The 17548-nt window shown below is 40.5% G+C and overlaps 1 protein-coding gene across 1 annotated transcript in view; it reads right to left on the minus strand.

Moving 5' to 3' along the window:
• The window catches only part of erbb4b (erb-b2 receptor tyrosine kinase 4b), a 167861-nt gene that overhangs the window by 18211 nt on the left and 132102 nt on the right, over positions 1 to 17548 (minus strand). The window contains exons 14-19 of the mRNA XM_089003429.1: positions 17099 to 17192; positions 12863 to 13017; positions 10684 to 10728; positions 7587 to 7719; positions 6492 to 6614; positions 2953 to 3051 (exon numbers count right to left, since the gene is read on the minus strand). Coding sequence (XP_088859555.1) covers positions 2953 to 3051; positions 6492 to 6614; positions 7587 to 7719; positions 10684 to 10728; positions 12863 to 13017; positions 17099 to 17192 — 649 coding nt within the window. The remainder of the gene's footprint in view (positions 1 to 2952; positions 3052 to 6491; positions 6615 to 7586; positions 7720 to 10683; positions 10729 to 12862; positions 13018 to 17098; positions 17193 to 17548) is intronic.

A 17548-nucleotide genomic window follows, 5' to 3' on the forward strand; every position in this document is an offset into this window, starting at 1 on the left:
GCCGCTTTCATCAGCATTAAACACTTGATGAGGAACGTAGCCTTCTTCTTTCACCATCTGGAGGAATGATCCCTTGTTTCTCTGCGATAATTTTACCTTGTTCTTCATCAATTGTGCTCTGTTTAGCTCGGTTGATAGCTTTTTGCATCAAGTGTACAGATGGCTTGTGCGAGCCTGATTGATGGGAAATTTAACCTTGCAGTCTACACTCTGCCTTTGAACTATCAAAGTAGAAACAGGTCCAAATTTCACTGTTTTCTATCCATTTTGTCACTCTCTCTCTGTGGTCTGCCTGTCTTTTTAATGTTTAAATCACCTCCCCTCACTGCTGCGCTCTTGACCAATCACGTGGCTTTAACCGAACACTGGGGGCGGGGAATAGAGGACAAAAAAATCTTGGCTGCCATTTTCTTTTTTTGGAGAATGGCTTCATTCTCTCTCTGTCTGTAACCTCCACCCCTCACTGCTGTGTTCTTGACCAATCACGTGGCTTTAACCGACCAGTGGGGGGCGGAGAATAGAGGACCAAAACAAGCCGGCTGCCATTTTTTTTGTTTGGAGAACGTGCTCGTTCGCGAACGACACATCACTCATTGTGGCAGCTCCGTGTGTATCCCGAAAAATAGTTTGTATGCCAAGGTAAAATTTTCAGAACTTTAACGTTCGTAAACCGAAAAGTTCGTAAGCCAAGGGGTTCGTAAACCGGGGTATCACTGTATATCTATTTTTTTGTCAACATCTTAAGCGATAAACACAATTTAATCCTTTCTTGTACCGTCCTGGTGATCCACGCACATCTGTTTTACGTGAACAATAATCAATGTAAACAAGAGAAGCATAATTATGGAATATATTTCTCAGTAAAAACTTTTAACAACCCTCTCAAGCCCCTTTAACTCATTGGCTGCCATTCCCGAATTTTGTAGAGAATTGAAAAGTGTGAAGTGAAGCGCCATTCCATTATTTGTTCCGGTTTTGTTTTTTTTTTTCTTGCGGGGGGTGCCGACAGAGCGCTGATCATATCTCTGCCAATGTTTTTCCCTCCCACAAGGGGGCATCATTTGATTTTTGTCCATATTAGCACTTTGTGATAGTTTCAGCCGTTGTTAAAGCGCTATATAAATCTATATGTATGGTATTGTATTTTGTACAACCGCCCCCATTTCAAGCTCAGATAACTCCAGACCAATATAATTTAGGAATTAACTCTTTTTTTCCTGATGAAAGAAGAGAGTATATAGTCCTAAAACTCAATATTCTGTGGGTCCTGCAATTTGAATGAAAATGACCAAAACCCTGGCACTGGAGTGGACACATTTTTTGCACATCATTTGGCAGTGAATGAGTTAAAGAAAAAAAAAGTTACATTAAATTTTGGAGTGTATATAGCAGGCATCCTAATTTTCCCGGTTTCGTCTCCTTCTTGGTTGCCAAAACAAGCTCTCCAGGCACGGTGAGCATAAATTATAACAAACACTGGGTACTCATCAAAGGCATCCTGATGAAAAACAGAAATGCTGCACTAACACTTCCTCTTAGACCGCCAAAATAAGTGTAAAAAAAAAAAAACTGAGTGCAACTGGGTCAGTTTGTGTGTGTGTGTGCGTGAGTATGTGCATTCTGTGTGCGTGTCAGGATGAGTATGTGTGCTAATGAGTCATTTCATCTGCATTGCATCATCACCGGGTAATAAGTTTGATCTTTTTCAGTTTTATTTTTGCAACAAAAAAAAAGATGAACTGTGAATGCTTGAAAAATTAAATCTGGTGAATGCATATGAAAAATCTACACCCCTCGTTCGAATTATTGTGATGATAAAAAAAACAGACTAATATAACTTGTACAAGACAATACAGTGGAACCTCGGTTTTCGAACGACTCACAGTTCGAACAAATCGGAGTCCGAACAAAAAAATTCCAGAAATTCTAGCTTTGTAGTTCGAACAAAAATCGGAGTTCGAACGCCAGTACGACGCGTGAGTGCGTACGCGAGGGTGGGATGCTGAACGGCGTACGGGTGTAGATCGCTCTCTTCGTGACCAACTGTTGTCGCGTGCGGACGTGCTGCGTGTGTTTTAGCCCTAATCATGCCTCCAAAGAAGGTAAGTGCTGCTACAAGTGAAAAAAGAAAAGTAGTGCGTACAATTATTGCATTTAAGAAAGAAATAATAGCAAAATATGAAGGAGGTAGGTGTGCGAGTGTCTGATCTGGCTAGCGAATACAGCATGACGAAATCTACGATCAGTACGATACTAAAGAATAAGGAGGCTGTAAAATCCTATTCACAATTCTTTTCTTTATCCTTTTTTTTGACACGTTCATGTTCGCGTAATCTTTCATACGGAAGATTACGATAACGCGAATGTACGATTAGCCTGGGTTACATTTATGTTTATGTTATTTGTGTCATTGCCATTTTGCTTAACATTTTCTGAGATATACAGTAAAGTCTCGTTATATCGATATCGGATATATCGATAGTCTCGGTTATATCGATACTATTTCTATGCACGCACGGAGAAAATTACATGCAAACAGGGTCGGATATATCGATAGTCCCGGTTATATCGATATTTTTTAGGACTCCCTTGAATATCGATATAACGAGACTTTACTGTACATTGCTTTTTATGTGTTGGTCAGCATTTTAATTTTCATGCATAAAATAATGTATAAAATACTAGAAAGGTAAACATTCAGGGTGTTGGAATGGATTAAAATGATTTACATTATTTGTAATGGGAAAAATGATTTCGGTGTTTCGAACAAATCGCTTTTGGAACAGGGTTCTGGAACGGATTATGGTCGAGAACCGAGGTTCCACTGTATGTTTTCTTTCAATGTTTTTGCCATTTAAATAATCGATATAATAAACCTTATAAAGGGGTTATTAATATGATAAAATAACTATAATATACAAATAAACATGTCATGAAATTGTTTTTACTCACATCCATGAACTCCACATTTGCCTTGGGCCCCGTGGCTTCGCTGAGGATTTTAATGGCCACAGGTATCTTAACCGTTTCCCCCTCTGGAATCCAAATTCCCTAAGAGAGAAATTCAAACAAACGCAGGGATTAATCAAAGAATCTAAACAACCCAGTTAAAGGACAACCGACACCTCCGGACAAGTTGTGTCCATAATTTGTAAAATCACTTCAAATGATGTAGACTGACTGCATTTTACAAAGATTCCACTTTATATAGCTATATTTTACGTTTTAAGACTCGCGCTGAATATTCCGGAAGTCTTGTTTTTGAGTTGGTGACGAGTCCTCACGTGACGTCACTGAAGGAACGCCCCTGACCGAGAAAGCGACACACAATGCATTTTGGGTACTTTTTTTTCGTCTGAAAACACCGTGTTGATCGCGAAATTAAAAGGAAAACTACATAAATAACGTGAAGATGATTTGTTGTGTGTTGCAGCTATTCTATTCTATTTCCTGAGACTGTGGCTTTGACAACACAGAAACGCCCTTAGCCACACGTAGCAACGGTTGACTTAGCATACTGGTACTGGGACGCCAGGTCACACAAACGCACACCTTGTTTGTGTTTTTCGATGATCTCCTTCTTCTGCTCGACCGTCATTTTCTTTTGGGTGCTCTTCGGCTTAACACTAGCCTGTGGTGGGGTCTTTTTCGGTCCCATAATAGCAAAAGTACTACACTCGATAACAAACCATGTCTGCACTCAGCTAGCTATTAGATATCTAGCTGGCTAGTTAGCTTTCTATGAGTGGGTTGAGTGAACGCCGGCGCGTGTGGCTGCCGCTACTCACCCACAGAAAAACCTATCCTGTGACTGTAAAGTGACCTTGAGAGTTTTGAAAGGTGCTTAAAAATGACATGTATTATTATTATTATTATTATTGAATAATTCCAGCTCTGCACCCCCCCCCCCCCCGCCCCACACTTGACCCTTGACCCCAAAAGCTTTCTTCCTGGACCACTTTTCTACTTTCTTCTTAAAAAAAACGACTTCCCTCTCAATCTCAATTAGTAAATTGATCATTCCTCCACCCTTGTCACCTATTTTATCTCTTTTCTTTCAATCTGTCATCCCAAATCCCCATCGGGGGAATTCGGTACGACGATGATAAAGTGCGTGTGTTGAACGATTACAAGTTATTTCGTCCTTCAAAAAAAAATACATTAAAAAAAAGTGCATTTTGAAGGATCCAATTTCATCTGTGATTAAAGTGATTTAGCAGCTGCCAAAACGGTCAAAGCGTTTAAAAAAAATGGAGACAGAACCAAAGCGCCGCTCAACTTTTCAAAAAGCTTCAAATCGTCCATCGATGAAAAGGTTTCTTCAGCCATAATCTACTTTTTTGACGGTGTCGGACGTCTCGCTTCTTATCCAAGAGGCTTTGTCAGCGAACTAAAATCTTTTGCTGGTAGTTTTGGCGCTATATATATCCCTACTGTCCAAACGCCAGACTCTGCTATGATTGGTCCCTGCTCTCAGGTTGTGGGGGAGCAGAGGACTACTCCCTGCGGGTACACTGATTACTTATATTGTCCTGACTAGCCTGATTGCCCCATTTGCTCTGGTATCACCTCATCAGCATAACTAAGCCTATTTTGCCTGTTGTACGAACGATCCAAATTGAACCTCAACCCACCATGGCGATTTAGTGAAGGGTTTTGCTGTTTTATGATTTTTTCATAAAATCCTCATCAGCATAACTAAGTCTATGTTGCCTAAGAAATCTGTTGTACAAACGATCCAAATTGAACCTCACCCCACCATGGCGATTTAGTGAAGGGTTTTGCTGTTTTATGATTTTTTTTTTCATAAAATCCATATCAGCATAACTAAGCCTATGTTGCCTAAGAGCTGTTTTATGATTTTTCATAAAACAGCAAAATCCATCACTAAATCGCCATGGTGGGGTGAGGTTCAATTCGGATCGTTCGTACAACAGACTTCTTAGGCAACATAGGCTTAGTTATGCCGATGAGGTGATACCAGGGCAAATGGGGCAATCAGGCCAGTCGTAGACCCCATACTCAGGCAGGACAATAGAAGTAATCAGTGCAGACTCAGGGAATAGTCCTCCGCTCCCCCCCCCCAACCTGAGAGCAGGGACCAATCATAGCAGAGTCTGGCACCGCCAGCACAAGCAAAATATTTCAGTTCGCTGACGAAGCCTCTTGGATAAGAAGCGAAACGTCCGACACAAGGACAGATGACGGCTGAAGAAACTTTTTCAACAAGCTTCAAATGCGTTCTAAACATCCCTCCCACCGTGACAGCAGGTTTAGCATCTCCACTAAAGCAAAACTACTAGCAATTGTGGCTTTAATTTCAGGAGTGCTACGCTAAGTACGATACGCGGCATACGCCGGGCTAATTATTGCTCAGCGAGGTTTAATTTAATCGAGTAGAAATTGCATTTCAAATGATTTCTCAGAGAAAACTTTTCCTTTTTTTCCGCCCAGCAAGCTCGTAACCGTTTCGTCGTAATTGTCCTAAATGGGGTGCTAGCGTTTGTTTTTACCGTCTATTCTCATATATAATAATGGGTTCTTTTTTTATTATTCATAAATGATCATAAACAGTTTTAATTTTACCTCCTGATTAAACCGCAATCTGCTAATGGAAATATTACACTGCTGTTCAAATCCCAAAGGGGACAAAAAGAATTTGTCCATGGCTAGCTAGCTGGCTATCTAGCTGGCTTTCTATTTATCTGGCTGGCTATCTATTAGCTAGCTAGCTATATATTAGCTATCTACCAAGCTAGCTATCCATTAGCTAGCTAGCTATTAGCTATCTACCGAGCTGCTGTCTATCTATTAGCTAGCTAGCTATATATTAGCTATCTACCGAGCTAGCTATTTGGCTGGACACTTCACCATGACGTTGTGATTTGCCTCTGTTTATTTATTTGCTATTTAGCTGTCTAGCTAGCTAGCTATCTAGCTACGTACAGTATCTAACTTCTGTGACTGTAAAGTGAACTTGAGAGTTTTGAAAGGCACTTTTTAATTTAAAAAAAAATATTACATTAAATATATTATTGTTATTATTATTAGCCATCTATTAGCTAGCTCGTATTTGAGTTATTCCGAGTTGAGTGAACGCTGAATTTTCCTCTCTTCACTTTCAATTTATCTATCCATCTGGCTATCTAGCTAGCAATCTAGCTGGCTACCTAGCTAGCTAGCGATTTACTGTCTATTAGCTAGGTAGCTAGCTATTAGCTATGTAGTGAGTTAGCTACCTCAGAACTATCGCTATCGAGCTGACTGTCTATCGAGCTAGGTATCTGTTGGCTAACGATTGACCAGCTAGCTAGCTTTCTATCTATTTGACTTACTTCCGGGTTGACTGAACGCTGGCGCGTGTGGCTGCTGCTCGCCCACAGAAAAAACTCATCCTGTGACTGTAAAGTGACCTTGAGAGTTTTGAAAGGCGCTTAGAAATAAAATGTATTTTATTTATTTTATTATGATTATGATTATGATTATTTTACCTTGTACACTGTCCCAAAGGCTCCGGAGCCGAGGATCTTGACTCTTTTGAGTTCTGTCTCTTTCAAGATTCGAAGCTGAGCTTGGTTGGGTGCTGTCCCGCTGGGTGTCAAAGGTTCCACCAGCTGTGGGGAAACAAAACATAAAAAGAACCGTGACTTGTTTTACATGCAATCATAACAGCCACTGCTCAATATGACGCAAAAGAACATGAAAAAAAAAAAAAATAATCACGATTTCTAAAGTTGGAAGTTCACACTGTTCTATCATCACTTCTCCAATGGAGTAATAACTAGATGACGGATGAAATTAGAGTGGTGGTGGGTGGTGGGTGATACAAATGAAACAATGGGAAGACGGCAATGAAGAAGTAGGCGGCTGACTTCCTTCGGGGGAAGCAAAACAACGCCAACAAGGAAGAAATATAAGGAGGCTGAAGAAAATAGTACAGTGATACATTGGCTTACGAACTTAATTGGTTCCCAGACAGTGTAAGGTGAAAAGTGTGTATCCCAAAAAATAATTTCCCATAGGAAATCATTAAAATGAGAGTAATCCGTTCCCAGGTCCCCATGAAACATAATTTTCGACTTTCTAATTTTCTAAGCCTTAAAACTACACAAAATATACCTCATTTTATGTACAGTATAATAAATTATAATTAAAGAAATAAACTGTACTGTATAATAAAGTTGTTTTATTTAACTTTGTGATGGTCGTTGATGGCTTCAACCAATATTTCGCTATCAATCATTTTTTTCTGTATCAATCCACAGTGTGTTGGTATATTTTGGCATCTTGGTAACTATCTATCTTTCAGTATCTATCAGAAACTTTCGGTATCTATCTTTTGGTATCTTGTTTGTGCACGTCTGCTACAAGCTAAATGTTGAAAGCAAACACGAAGCTGTAGCATCAATTGACGAGGAGAGACTGTCCTCACATCTCCTGTCCCAAATAAATCCGCTTCATTTCCAAGCCGCGACAGTTCCACATATGCATATATTGTGGGACGAATAAAGGTTTTCTGATTCTGAAAAACAATTCTGTGTTTCAAAAGAACTAGCGAAGAAAATATCGGAAACCAAAGAGCTCACCTCTGTCTCCAAGAAGCGGCGGAGGGCTCGCTTCTTCTTGATGTTGTTCCGGCGCACAGATACCGCCACGCTCAGCGTGATGATAACCACCATGAAGAGGCTGCCGATCACCCCCGCTGCAATCAAAGGGGTTCTGAGGACAATCACATGGGGAGTAAGACGGAGAAAACGTGATTTAAGTCATCTGGAATTTGATGAAGAAGTGACGGAGCTGGAAGAAAGAAAAATTGCGGTGGAGCAGACTCAAGCGACAGTATCAGATGATACCGACAAACTAAAACATTTTTGATGCTTTGATGCCGTTGAGTGGCGACCTGTCAAAGGTGTGAGCCACCTCTGACGTTAAATCATTTGGGATAAAGATAAGCGACGTGCCTCTCAATCGACGGCGCCTAATCTTTTTCTGCTGTAGACAGCCCCTCCCACCATCTCCTGTCCACCCTGACAGCACTGGGTCGCTCCTTCAGCCAGAGACTGTTACAGCGGCGCTGCAAGAAGGAGAGGTACCGCCGCTCGTTCCTAAACGACTGCCGTCAGGCTAGAGCAGCTGCATATATCAATATACATTTCTTGATACTTGCACTATGTACAGTTTTTTTATGAAATGGTTCTGCACATTTACAGTACATTGATACCTCGGTTTACGAACCCCTTGGCTTACGAACTTTTCAGTTTACATTTTTATGAACATTTTACCTTGGCATACGAACTTTTTTCGTACACGGAGCTGCCTCAATGAGTGATGTATCGTTCGCGAACGAGCCCGTTCTTCTCACAACAAAATGGCAGCCGACTGTTTTTGTCCTCCCCGCCCCCAGTCTTCAGTTAAAGCCATGAGATTGATCAAGAACGCAGCAGTGATTGGGGGGTGGTTTAAACATTAAAGGGACAGGCAGACGACAGTGAGAGAGTGAGAAAACACACACACACACACACACACACACACACACACACACACACGAAAGGGAGACGACAGAGCTTGAAACAAAAAAACAAAAGTGAAATGGTGAGAAAATGGATAGAAAACAGTGAAATTTGGACTTGTTTCAACTTTGATAGTTCAAAGGCAGAGTGTAGACTGCAAGGTTAAAATATCCCATCAATCAGGCTCCACAAACAACCTGCACAAGCCATCTAACTGTACACTTGATGCAAAAAGCTATCAACCCAGCTAAACAAACAGAACACAATTGATGAGGAACTAGATAAAATTATCACAGAGAAAGCACCTACAAGGGATCATTCCTCAAGATGATGAAAGAAGAAGGTTACGTTCCTCATCAAGTGTTTAATGCTGATGAAACCGGACACTCCATTCCATCAAGCCTTCAACGACCATCACAAAGGTCAATAAAATGACTTTTTTATATACTGTACAGTTTATTTAATACCATAGCACAATTATTATACATAAAATAAGATATATGTTGTGTAGTTTTAAGGCTTAGAAAATTAGAAAATTATGTTTTATGGGGACCTGGGAACGGATTATTCTCATTTTAATGGTTCCCTACGGGAAATTAATTTTTGGGATACACACTTTTCGCCTTAAACACTCTGGCTGGGAACCAATTAAGTTCGTAAGACAAGGTATCACTGTATACATCTCAGTCTGCTGACATTTTTAATTTACTATGCTTATAATGTCTTGTTTTTCTATCCTTTTCACCATTTCAAATTGCTGCTGTGGACTGCAAATTTCCCCATTGCGGGACGAATAAAGCTTTTCTGATTTTGACAATCAGAAAAGCAACTCAATAAAGTCAACCAATAAGGCAGCCTTGATTCAACGTAACGACATCCAACTACGGGGTGAGAACAACCCGTTTTGATGAAAGAATATTGAGTGACAGCTTAATCAAACATCCACCGTGTCCCTTCGTGGAAATATTGACCTTTGGTGATAACGAATGCCCGATAAGCCGCTCGAAATCATTTACAAGATTTACAAGATGTGTGACACCCAAGTTGCCGGCTCAGCCCGGACATTGAATGTATCACCGCGACTGCTATCGGAAATCTGATAAGCGCTGAGTCGCTCAACAGGTCAACTGAGTTACATTCTGCCTGCTGCTCTTTCTTTATCCTGTTAGCCGTGTCGCGCCGTCGAGCGAGCAAAGTGTACATTTTCATCAGTTCTCTAAAGCGTCCCCTGGATTCGTACTTATCTGCTTCGCCATCGATTGCCCTTGGTATGAGGCGGCCTTATGCATGGGTAAAGAAACCGCTAGCCGCTAAAAATAGAGAGCGCTCTTAGCGGTCCGTCTACAAACATGGTGAGGCACGTGGTCCTTGAAACGATAGCAAAGGGAAAATGGAAAGGAGCTGGAATAAATTCTAGTTTGTGAAGATGGGTTTATACGTCTGTGTAAGCTCTCAGTCGTACAGGAGCGGTCCATCGATGAAAAGGTTTCTTCAGCCGTCATCTGTACTTCTTTGAAGGTGCCGGACGTTTCGTTTCTTATCCAAGAGGCTTCGTCAGCAAACTAAAGTCTTGCTGGTAGTTTCGGCCATATATATATATATATATATATATATATATATATACCCCTACTGTCCAGTCGTGGCGGTGCCGCACTCTGCTATGATAGGTCCCTGCTCTCAGGTTGGGGGAGCAGAGGACTAATCCCTGCGGCTCCACTGATCGCTTCTATTGTCCTGACTAACGACTGGCATGATTGCCCAATATGCCCTGATATCACCTCATCATCATGACTAATCCTATGTATGGCAACATAGGATTAGTCATGATGACGACTAATCCTGATCCGGGGCAAATTGGGCAATCATGCCAGTCGTTAGTCAGGACAATAGATGTGATCAGTGGAGCCGCAGGGATTAGTCCTCTGCTCCCCCCAAACTGAGAGCAGGGACCTATCATAGCACAGTCCGGCACCACCACGTCTGGACAGTAGGTATATATATAGGGCCTAAACTATCAGTAAGACTTTAGTTTGCTGACGAAGTTTCTTGGATAAGAAGCGAAACGGACGACACCTTCAAAGAAGTACAGATGACGGCTGAAGAAACCTTTTCAACGGGTTTATACGGTTGCTTTGCTTTTGGGTTTCAACGGTAAGGATAAACAAGACCGTACCTGTCCATCCAGCCGAGACAGTCTTGAGGTCTTGGCCCACTGCACCTACAAAATAAACAAAATGTCGGTACTATTTAGCATGCTCACTTTTAAAAGGTCAGAAGATTTGATTTTGTGTGTATATTTGAGATCAATTCGACAACATTTATTTTGACAGCTTTCCGCGGCTAAATGTTTTTGAGTCATAGCTAAAAAGCTAGCAAACATATTTTGAGTGAGTTAGCTATTACTGCCCTTTTATTGAAGAAGAAGTGTGTCAGAGATGTTCGGTCGGACACTGTGGACAAAGGCTCGAACACAGGAAGATTGTCTTTTACTGCCGGCAGGGGACGGAGTCTTTCATGACAGACGGCCAAATTCTGCAGCACTCTGCCAAGCTATTTATTGAGAGTATATGCAAATTTAAGTGATAAATTACTAAAACATAGTTTTCTTGGTTAGAATGCCATGTCACTGGATGTTCTAAGCACCAACAGCTATAAGCAATAAAACAGATATTTATCTTAATTGGTTGTCTTTTCCATGAACTGATAGATTTGTAACCTGGCTAATGAGCTCTTCCTGTGAAGGAGTTTGAAGTCCTAAATTACTTCTGTGATAAAGGAGTTTCCGAGGTACTAAATTCCATGCCAGATCTCCTAGTTGAAGCTGACAGTTTAACAGGCTGTCTGTTTGTATGTGGCTAGCTAGTTAGCTCGCTGTCTAGCTGGCTATCTATTGGCTATCTGTCTAGCGAGCTAGCTATGTAGCTGGCAATTTATTAGCTATATGGCTATCGAGCTAGTTAGATAAATGTCCAGCTGGATATTAGCTATCTGGCTAGCTTTCTATCTATTGGAGTTACTTCCGGGTCGAGTGAACGCTGGCGCGTGTGGCTGCCGGTTCTCACCCGCAGAAAAAAAAAATGATCCTGTGACTGTAAAATGACCTTGAGAGTTTTGAAAGGCGCTTAGAAATGAAATGTATACTTATTATTATTAAAAACGGACTCTGCAAAGGGCTTAAAGCAAGACAGGAGTTTAAAATCTTGCTTTTTGCCATTTTGGTTTTGTCTGATCCTTCCCTCTAATTCTCCCACCGTGTCTTCTTGAGAGACACGGAGAGCTTCTTATGAAGCTGTACCTGTGACCAAGTGTCAGCCTGGTGTTTTCCATTTACCACTACATTATTATGCTCCACTGAGCCGGCGGCTGTCACTCAGGAAAGGAGAAATAACACACTCAAATGACACACGCTCCCCCGTGGAGTCAAATACAAAATTTGGTCTCAACAACCAGTGTTGAATATTGCATGGAGAGTTGACTGGCTAGTGAGTGATGGAGAAAAAAAAACGTGAAGGACTCCTCTCCTTTCATCCTTTCTCCATCACTCTCGGCTCAGTAAATTATTACAGCGATACCTTGGCTTACGAACTTAATTGGTTCCCAGACAGAGTGTGTAAGGCGAAAAGTGTGTATCCCAAAAATTAATTTCCCATAGGAAACCATTAAAATGAGAATAATCCGTTCCCAGGTCCCCATAAAACATAATTTTCTAATTTTCTAAGCCTTAAAACTCCACAAAATATACCTTATTTTATGTATAATAAATGTGCTATGGTATTATAATTAAAGAAATAAACTGTACTATATAATAAAGACGTTTTATTTACCTTTGTGATGGTCGTTGATGGGCTGATGGAATGAGTGGCCGGTTTCATCAACATTAAACACTTGATGAGGAATGTAGCCTTCTTTTTTTACCATCTTGAGGATTGATCCATTGTAGGTGCTCTCTCTGCGATAATTTTACCTAGTTCCTCATCAATTGCGTTCTGTGTAGCTGGGTTGATAGCTTTTTGCATCAAGTGTACAGATGGCTTGTGCAGGTTATTTGTGGAGCCTGATTTTTTTTATTTGTGGAGCTGCCATTTTCTTGTTAGGGGAACGGGCTTGTTCGCGAACGACACATCACTCATTGTGGCAGCTCCGTGTGTATCCCGAAAAATAGTTCGTATGCCAAGGTGAAATTTTCATAAATTTAACGTTGGTAAACTGAAAACTTCGTAAGCCATGGGGTTCGTAAAACAAGGTATTATTATTTTTTATATGACCAAAAAAAATCCTGCCTGTACATTCTTGGGATGCTTGACTGTAGAAAATTACACCCGAGTGTCTTGATCACGACTTTCAGTCCTCACCCTTGTGTGCAGTTGGCGTGGCAGGGGTGGCACTCATTGTTGCTTTCGGCATACTTAAAGATAAAACTGTTTGTGCCTTGCAGACCATCTGGGCACTTTTCCACACAGTTAGGACCATCCTTAAAATGGATGCATTTTACACAATGCTCGGGGCCCTGCAAAAAAAAATGGACACAAAACATGGTTTATTCAGCTAGAGTGACGAATCAAAGTTTCTATCTCCTGTCGGTATTGCCGAGAAACCACGGCAATTTCACTCGGATATCATCAAGAGGCAACTACATCAACGACCATCAAAAAGTTCAATAAAACAACTTTATTATACAGTACAGTTTATTTCTTTAATTACAATCCAATAGCATGTTTATTATACATAAAATAAGGTATATTTTGTGTAGTTTTAAGGCTTAGCAAATTAGAAAGTAGAAAAGTATGTTTTATGGGCACATGGGAATGGATTATTCTCATTTTAATGGTTTCCTATGGGAAATTAATTTTTGGGATGCACACTTCACCTTAAACACTGTCTGGGAACCAATTAAGTTCGTAAGCCAAGGTATCACTCTATTTGTGTAGTTTTAAGACTTATTTAGTAGAAAATTATGTTATATGGGGAACTGGGAACGGATTATTCTCATTTTTAATGATTTCTTATGGGAAATAAATGTTTGGCAGACAAACTTTTTCGCCTTACCCACACTTTCTGGGAACCAATTGAGGTCGTAAAATGAGGTATCACTGTATACATGTATATAATCCTGGATCTTGAAATTAATAGACTAATAGAGAAAGAGGAAGACAGAGGTAGGCGAAAAATGGAATGAGACAAGAAAAAAGAATCACAAATGAAGACCCGGAGAGCACATGCAAGAGATGAATGAGTGAAGCAATGCGTGTAGAGGGCCAAAAGCAAATGAGACGCATAAAGCAGTACGAGAGGAGGAAGCTCATAATAACCATTCCTCAAAGCACTCGCTATGACCATAACAATTCGCCTCAAAGAGGATTTATGGTCCTAATATATTCCAGCGAGGTGGTAAGAAAGGATAGGAGTCTTCACCAATATTTAATTGCCAAGAGAAAGATACAAACACACGTACGGGGTGCAGCCGTCACGTATGAACGACATTAAATCTCGCTCTCAAATTGGTTACGGCACAGTGAAGTCACAGAAGTATCAATTTCATATCTCGATCAAACTGAGAAATATTTCTCCTTTGATGTAGCTAACGGACAGAAGAGACATACAGTGATACATTTGCTTACAAATTTAATTGGTTCCCAGAGAGTGTCTAAGGTGAAAAGTGTGTATCTCAAAAATCAATTTCCCATAGGAAACCATTAAAATGAGAATAATCCGTTCCCAGGTCCCCATAAAACACAATTTTCTACTTTCTAAGTCTTAAAACTACACAAAATATACCTTATTTTAGGTATAATAAATGTGCTATTGTATTATGATTAAAGAAATAAACTGTACAGTATAATAAAGTCATTTTATTTACCTTTGTGATGGTTGTTAATGGCTTGATGGAATGGAGTGGCATCAGTTTCATCACTTGATGAAACCTAACCTTTTTCTTTCGCCATCTTGAGGAATGATCCCTTGTAGGTGCTTTCTCCATGCCATCATTTTACCTAGTTCCTCATCAATTGTCAGAATGATTCTCTTTATTGCCAAGTTGATAGCACACAAGGAATTTTTTCATCAACACGCTGCACTAGTATCGTCGTCAAAAAAAACTGCGAAGTGGCACTATACAGTTCCATTTTGGCTACTGTTGAAGAGTTCTGTGATATTTTTACCTTGCAGTCTACACTCTGCCTTTGAACTATCAAAGTTGAAACGAGTCCAAATTTCACTGTTTTCTATCCATTTTATAACCCTCTCTCTGTCGTCTGCCTGTCTCTTTAATGTTTAAACCACCTCCCTTCACTTGTGCGTTCTTGACCAATCACATGTGGGAGTGGGGGTGGGGAATAGAGGACCAAATCAAGCCGGCTGCCATTCAATGTTGAAACTAGTCCTGTTCTCTAGTATAAAGATGGCTTGTGCAGGTTTATTTGTTTCCAATACTTTAGAATCAGAATCAGCAAAGCTTTATTCGTCCCACAATGGGGAACATTTGCATTAACTTGAGGGGGAAAGAGGAAAAACTCTTTGGGGCATGACACACGAATGCTGCCCTCTCACTTCAGAGAGCGAATAAAAAACATATTCTATGCTTCGCCACAAAAAAAGACACTTTTGTATCATCCTTGCATGAAGGTGAATGAATTTGAAGCAGAAGGGGCTTTTCCATTTGGGAAACAAACATTATTGATCTTTCTCTTGACAGTCATCTCATATTGTCGTTTGTTGCGCTAACAAAGGCGGCAAGTCTCCCCACAGCCTGGCTTCAACGGGGGCGTCAGGCCAATCAAATCACCTTGTGTAAACTCTCATTTAATTGCCAAGGGATTTGCAAGCATAACACCATGGCTCTAATCCATTTGGTCGCCCGGCTTGCACATGCGGATGCGACACAAGGGTCCCCACCAGGTTAATATGAGACATTGCGTGACAAAATACACAACGGGAGGGAGCGAGGGAAAGGACTTGTGCAGACTTGTGTTGACAAAGCATGGTGTTAAATATTTAGTTATTTATTTTTCCTTCGCAGATGCGGCCAAACTGAGTCAGGCCACAAATACACAAAGGCAATGATAACTAAGGGACAACCGACACCATTTTTTTTGGTTTCCTAACTGACATCAGAAAAAAAACGTTTTATAGCATCTAAAATACCCAAAACACGCAGGCTGATATTTTTAGTCATATGCAAAATACCAATAAAAACGAGTTAAAGCGTCCCAAAAATGAGCTCAGAAATGACGAGATTCAGAAAGTCCCGCCCCCTTGTTCGTGACGTCTCGCCAGGATACACCGTCACAAACTGCCCTGCTCCAGAATCAAAACAATGGCTTCAGATTCAGAGAAGATGCTTTCTTGTTACTCATCCAGTTATGAATATGATTCAAATAGTTCTATAGAGGAAAGCATAAATATTTGCAATCGATTAAAGAAGTCTGGACTGAAATGTAGCGTCCCAGAAAATGCACAAGATGGCGCATAAGCTCCGTTGAAAATGGGCTGATTTGTCCGCTGGGAATTTGTGTCAACTTACACCTCCTACAAGGCTTATTTGCCACCATTAACAAACAAACAAACAAAAAAAATGATAAGCATCAGATGAAAAAAAAAAATTCCTACATAGCTTTACTTGTGCTGCGCAATTTTTCTTTATTGATTAATTGATTTGCGAGGAATCAAGGGACACAATTGATTAAAAACCTACATTTGCAAGCTGTATGATTACGAGAGCAACTTAAACAAACTGCTACTTTGGCAATCTTTTGCCGTGACAACCCCACAGTTACACCTGTCAATCAAAAAGCAAGATAAGCTTTTAAAGATCTCCACTTCAGCGTGGTTGGTGTGCTGCACAGCAAGACAGAAACGACTTTTTTGTCACTGTCTCAAATTCAAAAACAAAATAGTCTTCTTGAACAATAAAGGTTTTCTTTAAAATGAAAAACACACCTTAAAATGTAACATTTGTATAAAGCCACAAAGTAGCCACGGTACTACATGAAAATCAGAACAGTATTTTCTTAGTAACTATGAATCATACTTTGGCTAACACAATTCCCGTATAAAAGTTGGAAGTTTGCTGTACATTATTTGAAATTATTTAAAAAAAAAAACGCCAACAAGCGGAAATGCAGGTAGTTTAACGCGCATGCGCACGCTATGCATTTTTCAATACACCCGCATATATAATTTCGTATACATGTATATATATATTAATATATTTATAAAAATATAGGATTGAGGATTATTTTTGCTATTTGCCGTGACAATAGTAGCGATCAGCGGCAACATTGTCGTCGGCTACCAGCAGTTTTGACAAACTGGATTTGAGCCAAAATTGACTTTATAAGATCGGTTCACTTTTTTCCCCATACAAAAGTTGTAGTACGCCGTACATTATTTGAAATGACAAAAAAAAAAACATATGCAATACGGGGAAAACGTATCAGTTCACAGGTATGCGTATGTTCCAATTTTCTCCAAAATTGCTTTCTTCTAACATAAAACAAACATTGCATCAAGCTATATGAGAGAATTTATGAGCTCTGCATCAACATTCAAGTGGTTTTTTTTGTGTTTGCTGACTCGAGTAGCGTACTTACCGGACCGTAGCAGGTCAAAGAGTTGCCGTCAGCCCGCTCACATTGAGAATCACACTCCACACACACCGAGTCGTTGGCAAACTCTCGAATCTCCCTGAATGATAAGTAGGAAAGGAAATATGTGGCCTCAGGTTTTTCATACAGTCAATTACAGAAGCTCCCCTGCTTAAGAACATTCGAGTTACAAAAAACGGTGCACAGGAACATTTTTCCGGGTACGATATGTTGAAAAATGTTTGGAAAGAGATTTTGTATTACGCGCCTTTTTCCGGTCCAGCTCACTTGCGATTGGCTGCGTACTGTGCTTCTCGCAGTGTTTACGTGACAGACACTAAGCCTGACCAATCAGCGCCCGGCAATGCGGAAGTGTTGCCAACGAGATCAGCCCTCGATCTGCAACTTCGCTTACGATTGGCTGCCTCGAGTACGTAGGCGGGGAGGAAGTCCCGC

This window comes from Hippocampus bargibanti, linkage group LG08 (assembly GCF_051943395.1).
Source record: "Hippocampus bargibanti isolate YZ-2025 linkage group LG08, ASM5194339v1, whole genome shotgun sequence".
Classification (NCBI taxonomy): domain Eukaryota; kingdom Metazoa; phylum Chordata; class Actinopteri; order Syngnathiformes; family Syngnathidae; genus Hippocampus; species Hippocampus bargibanti.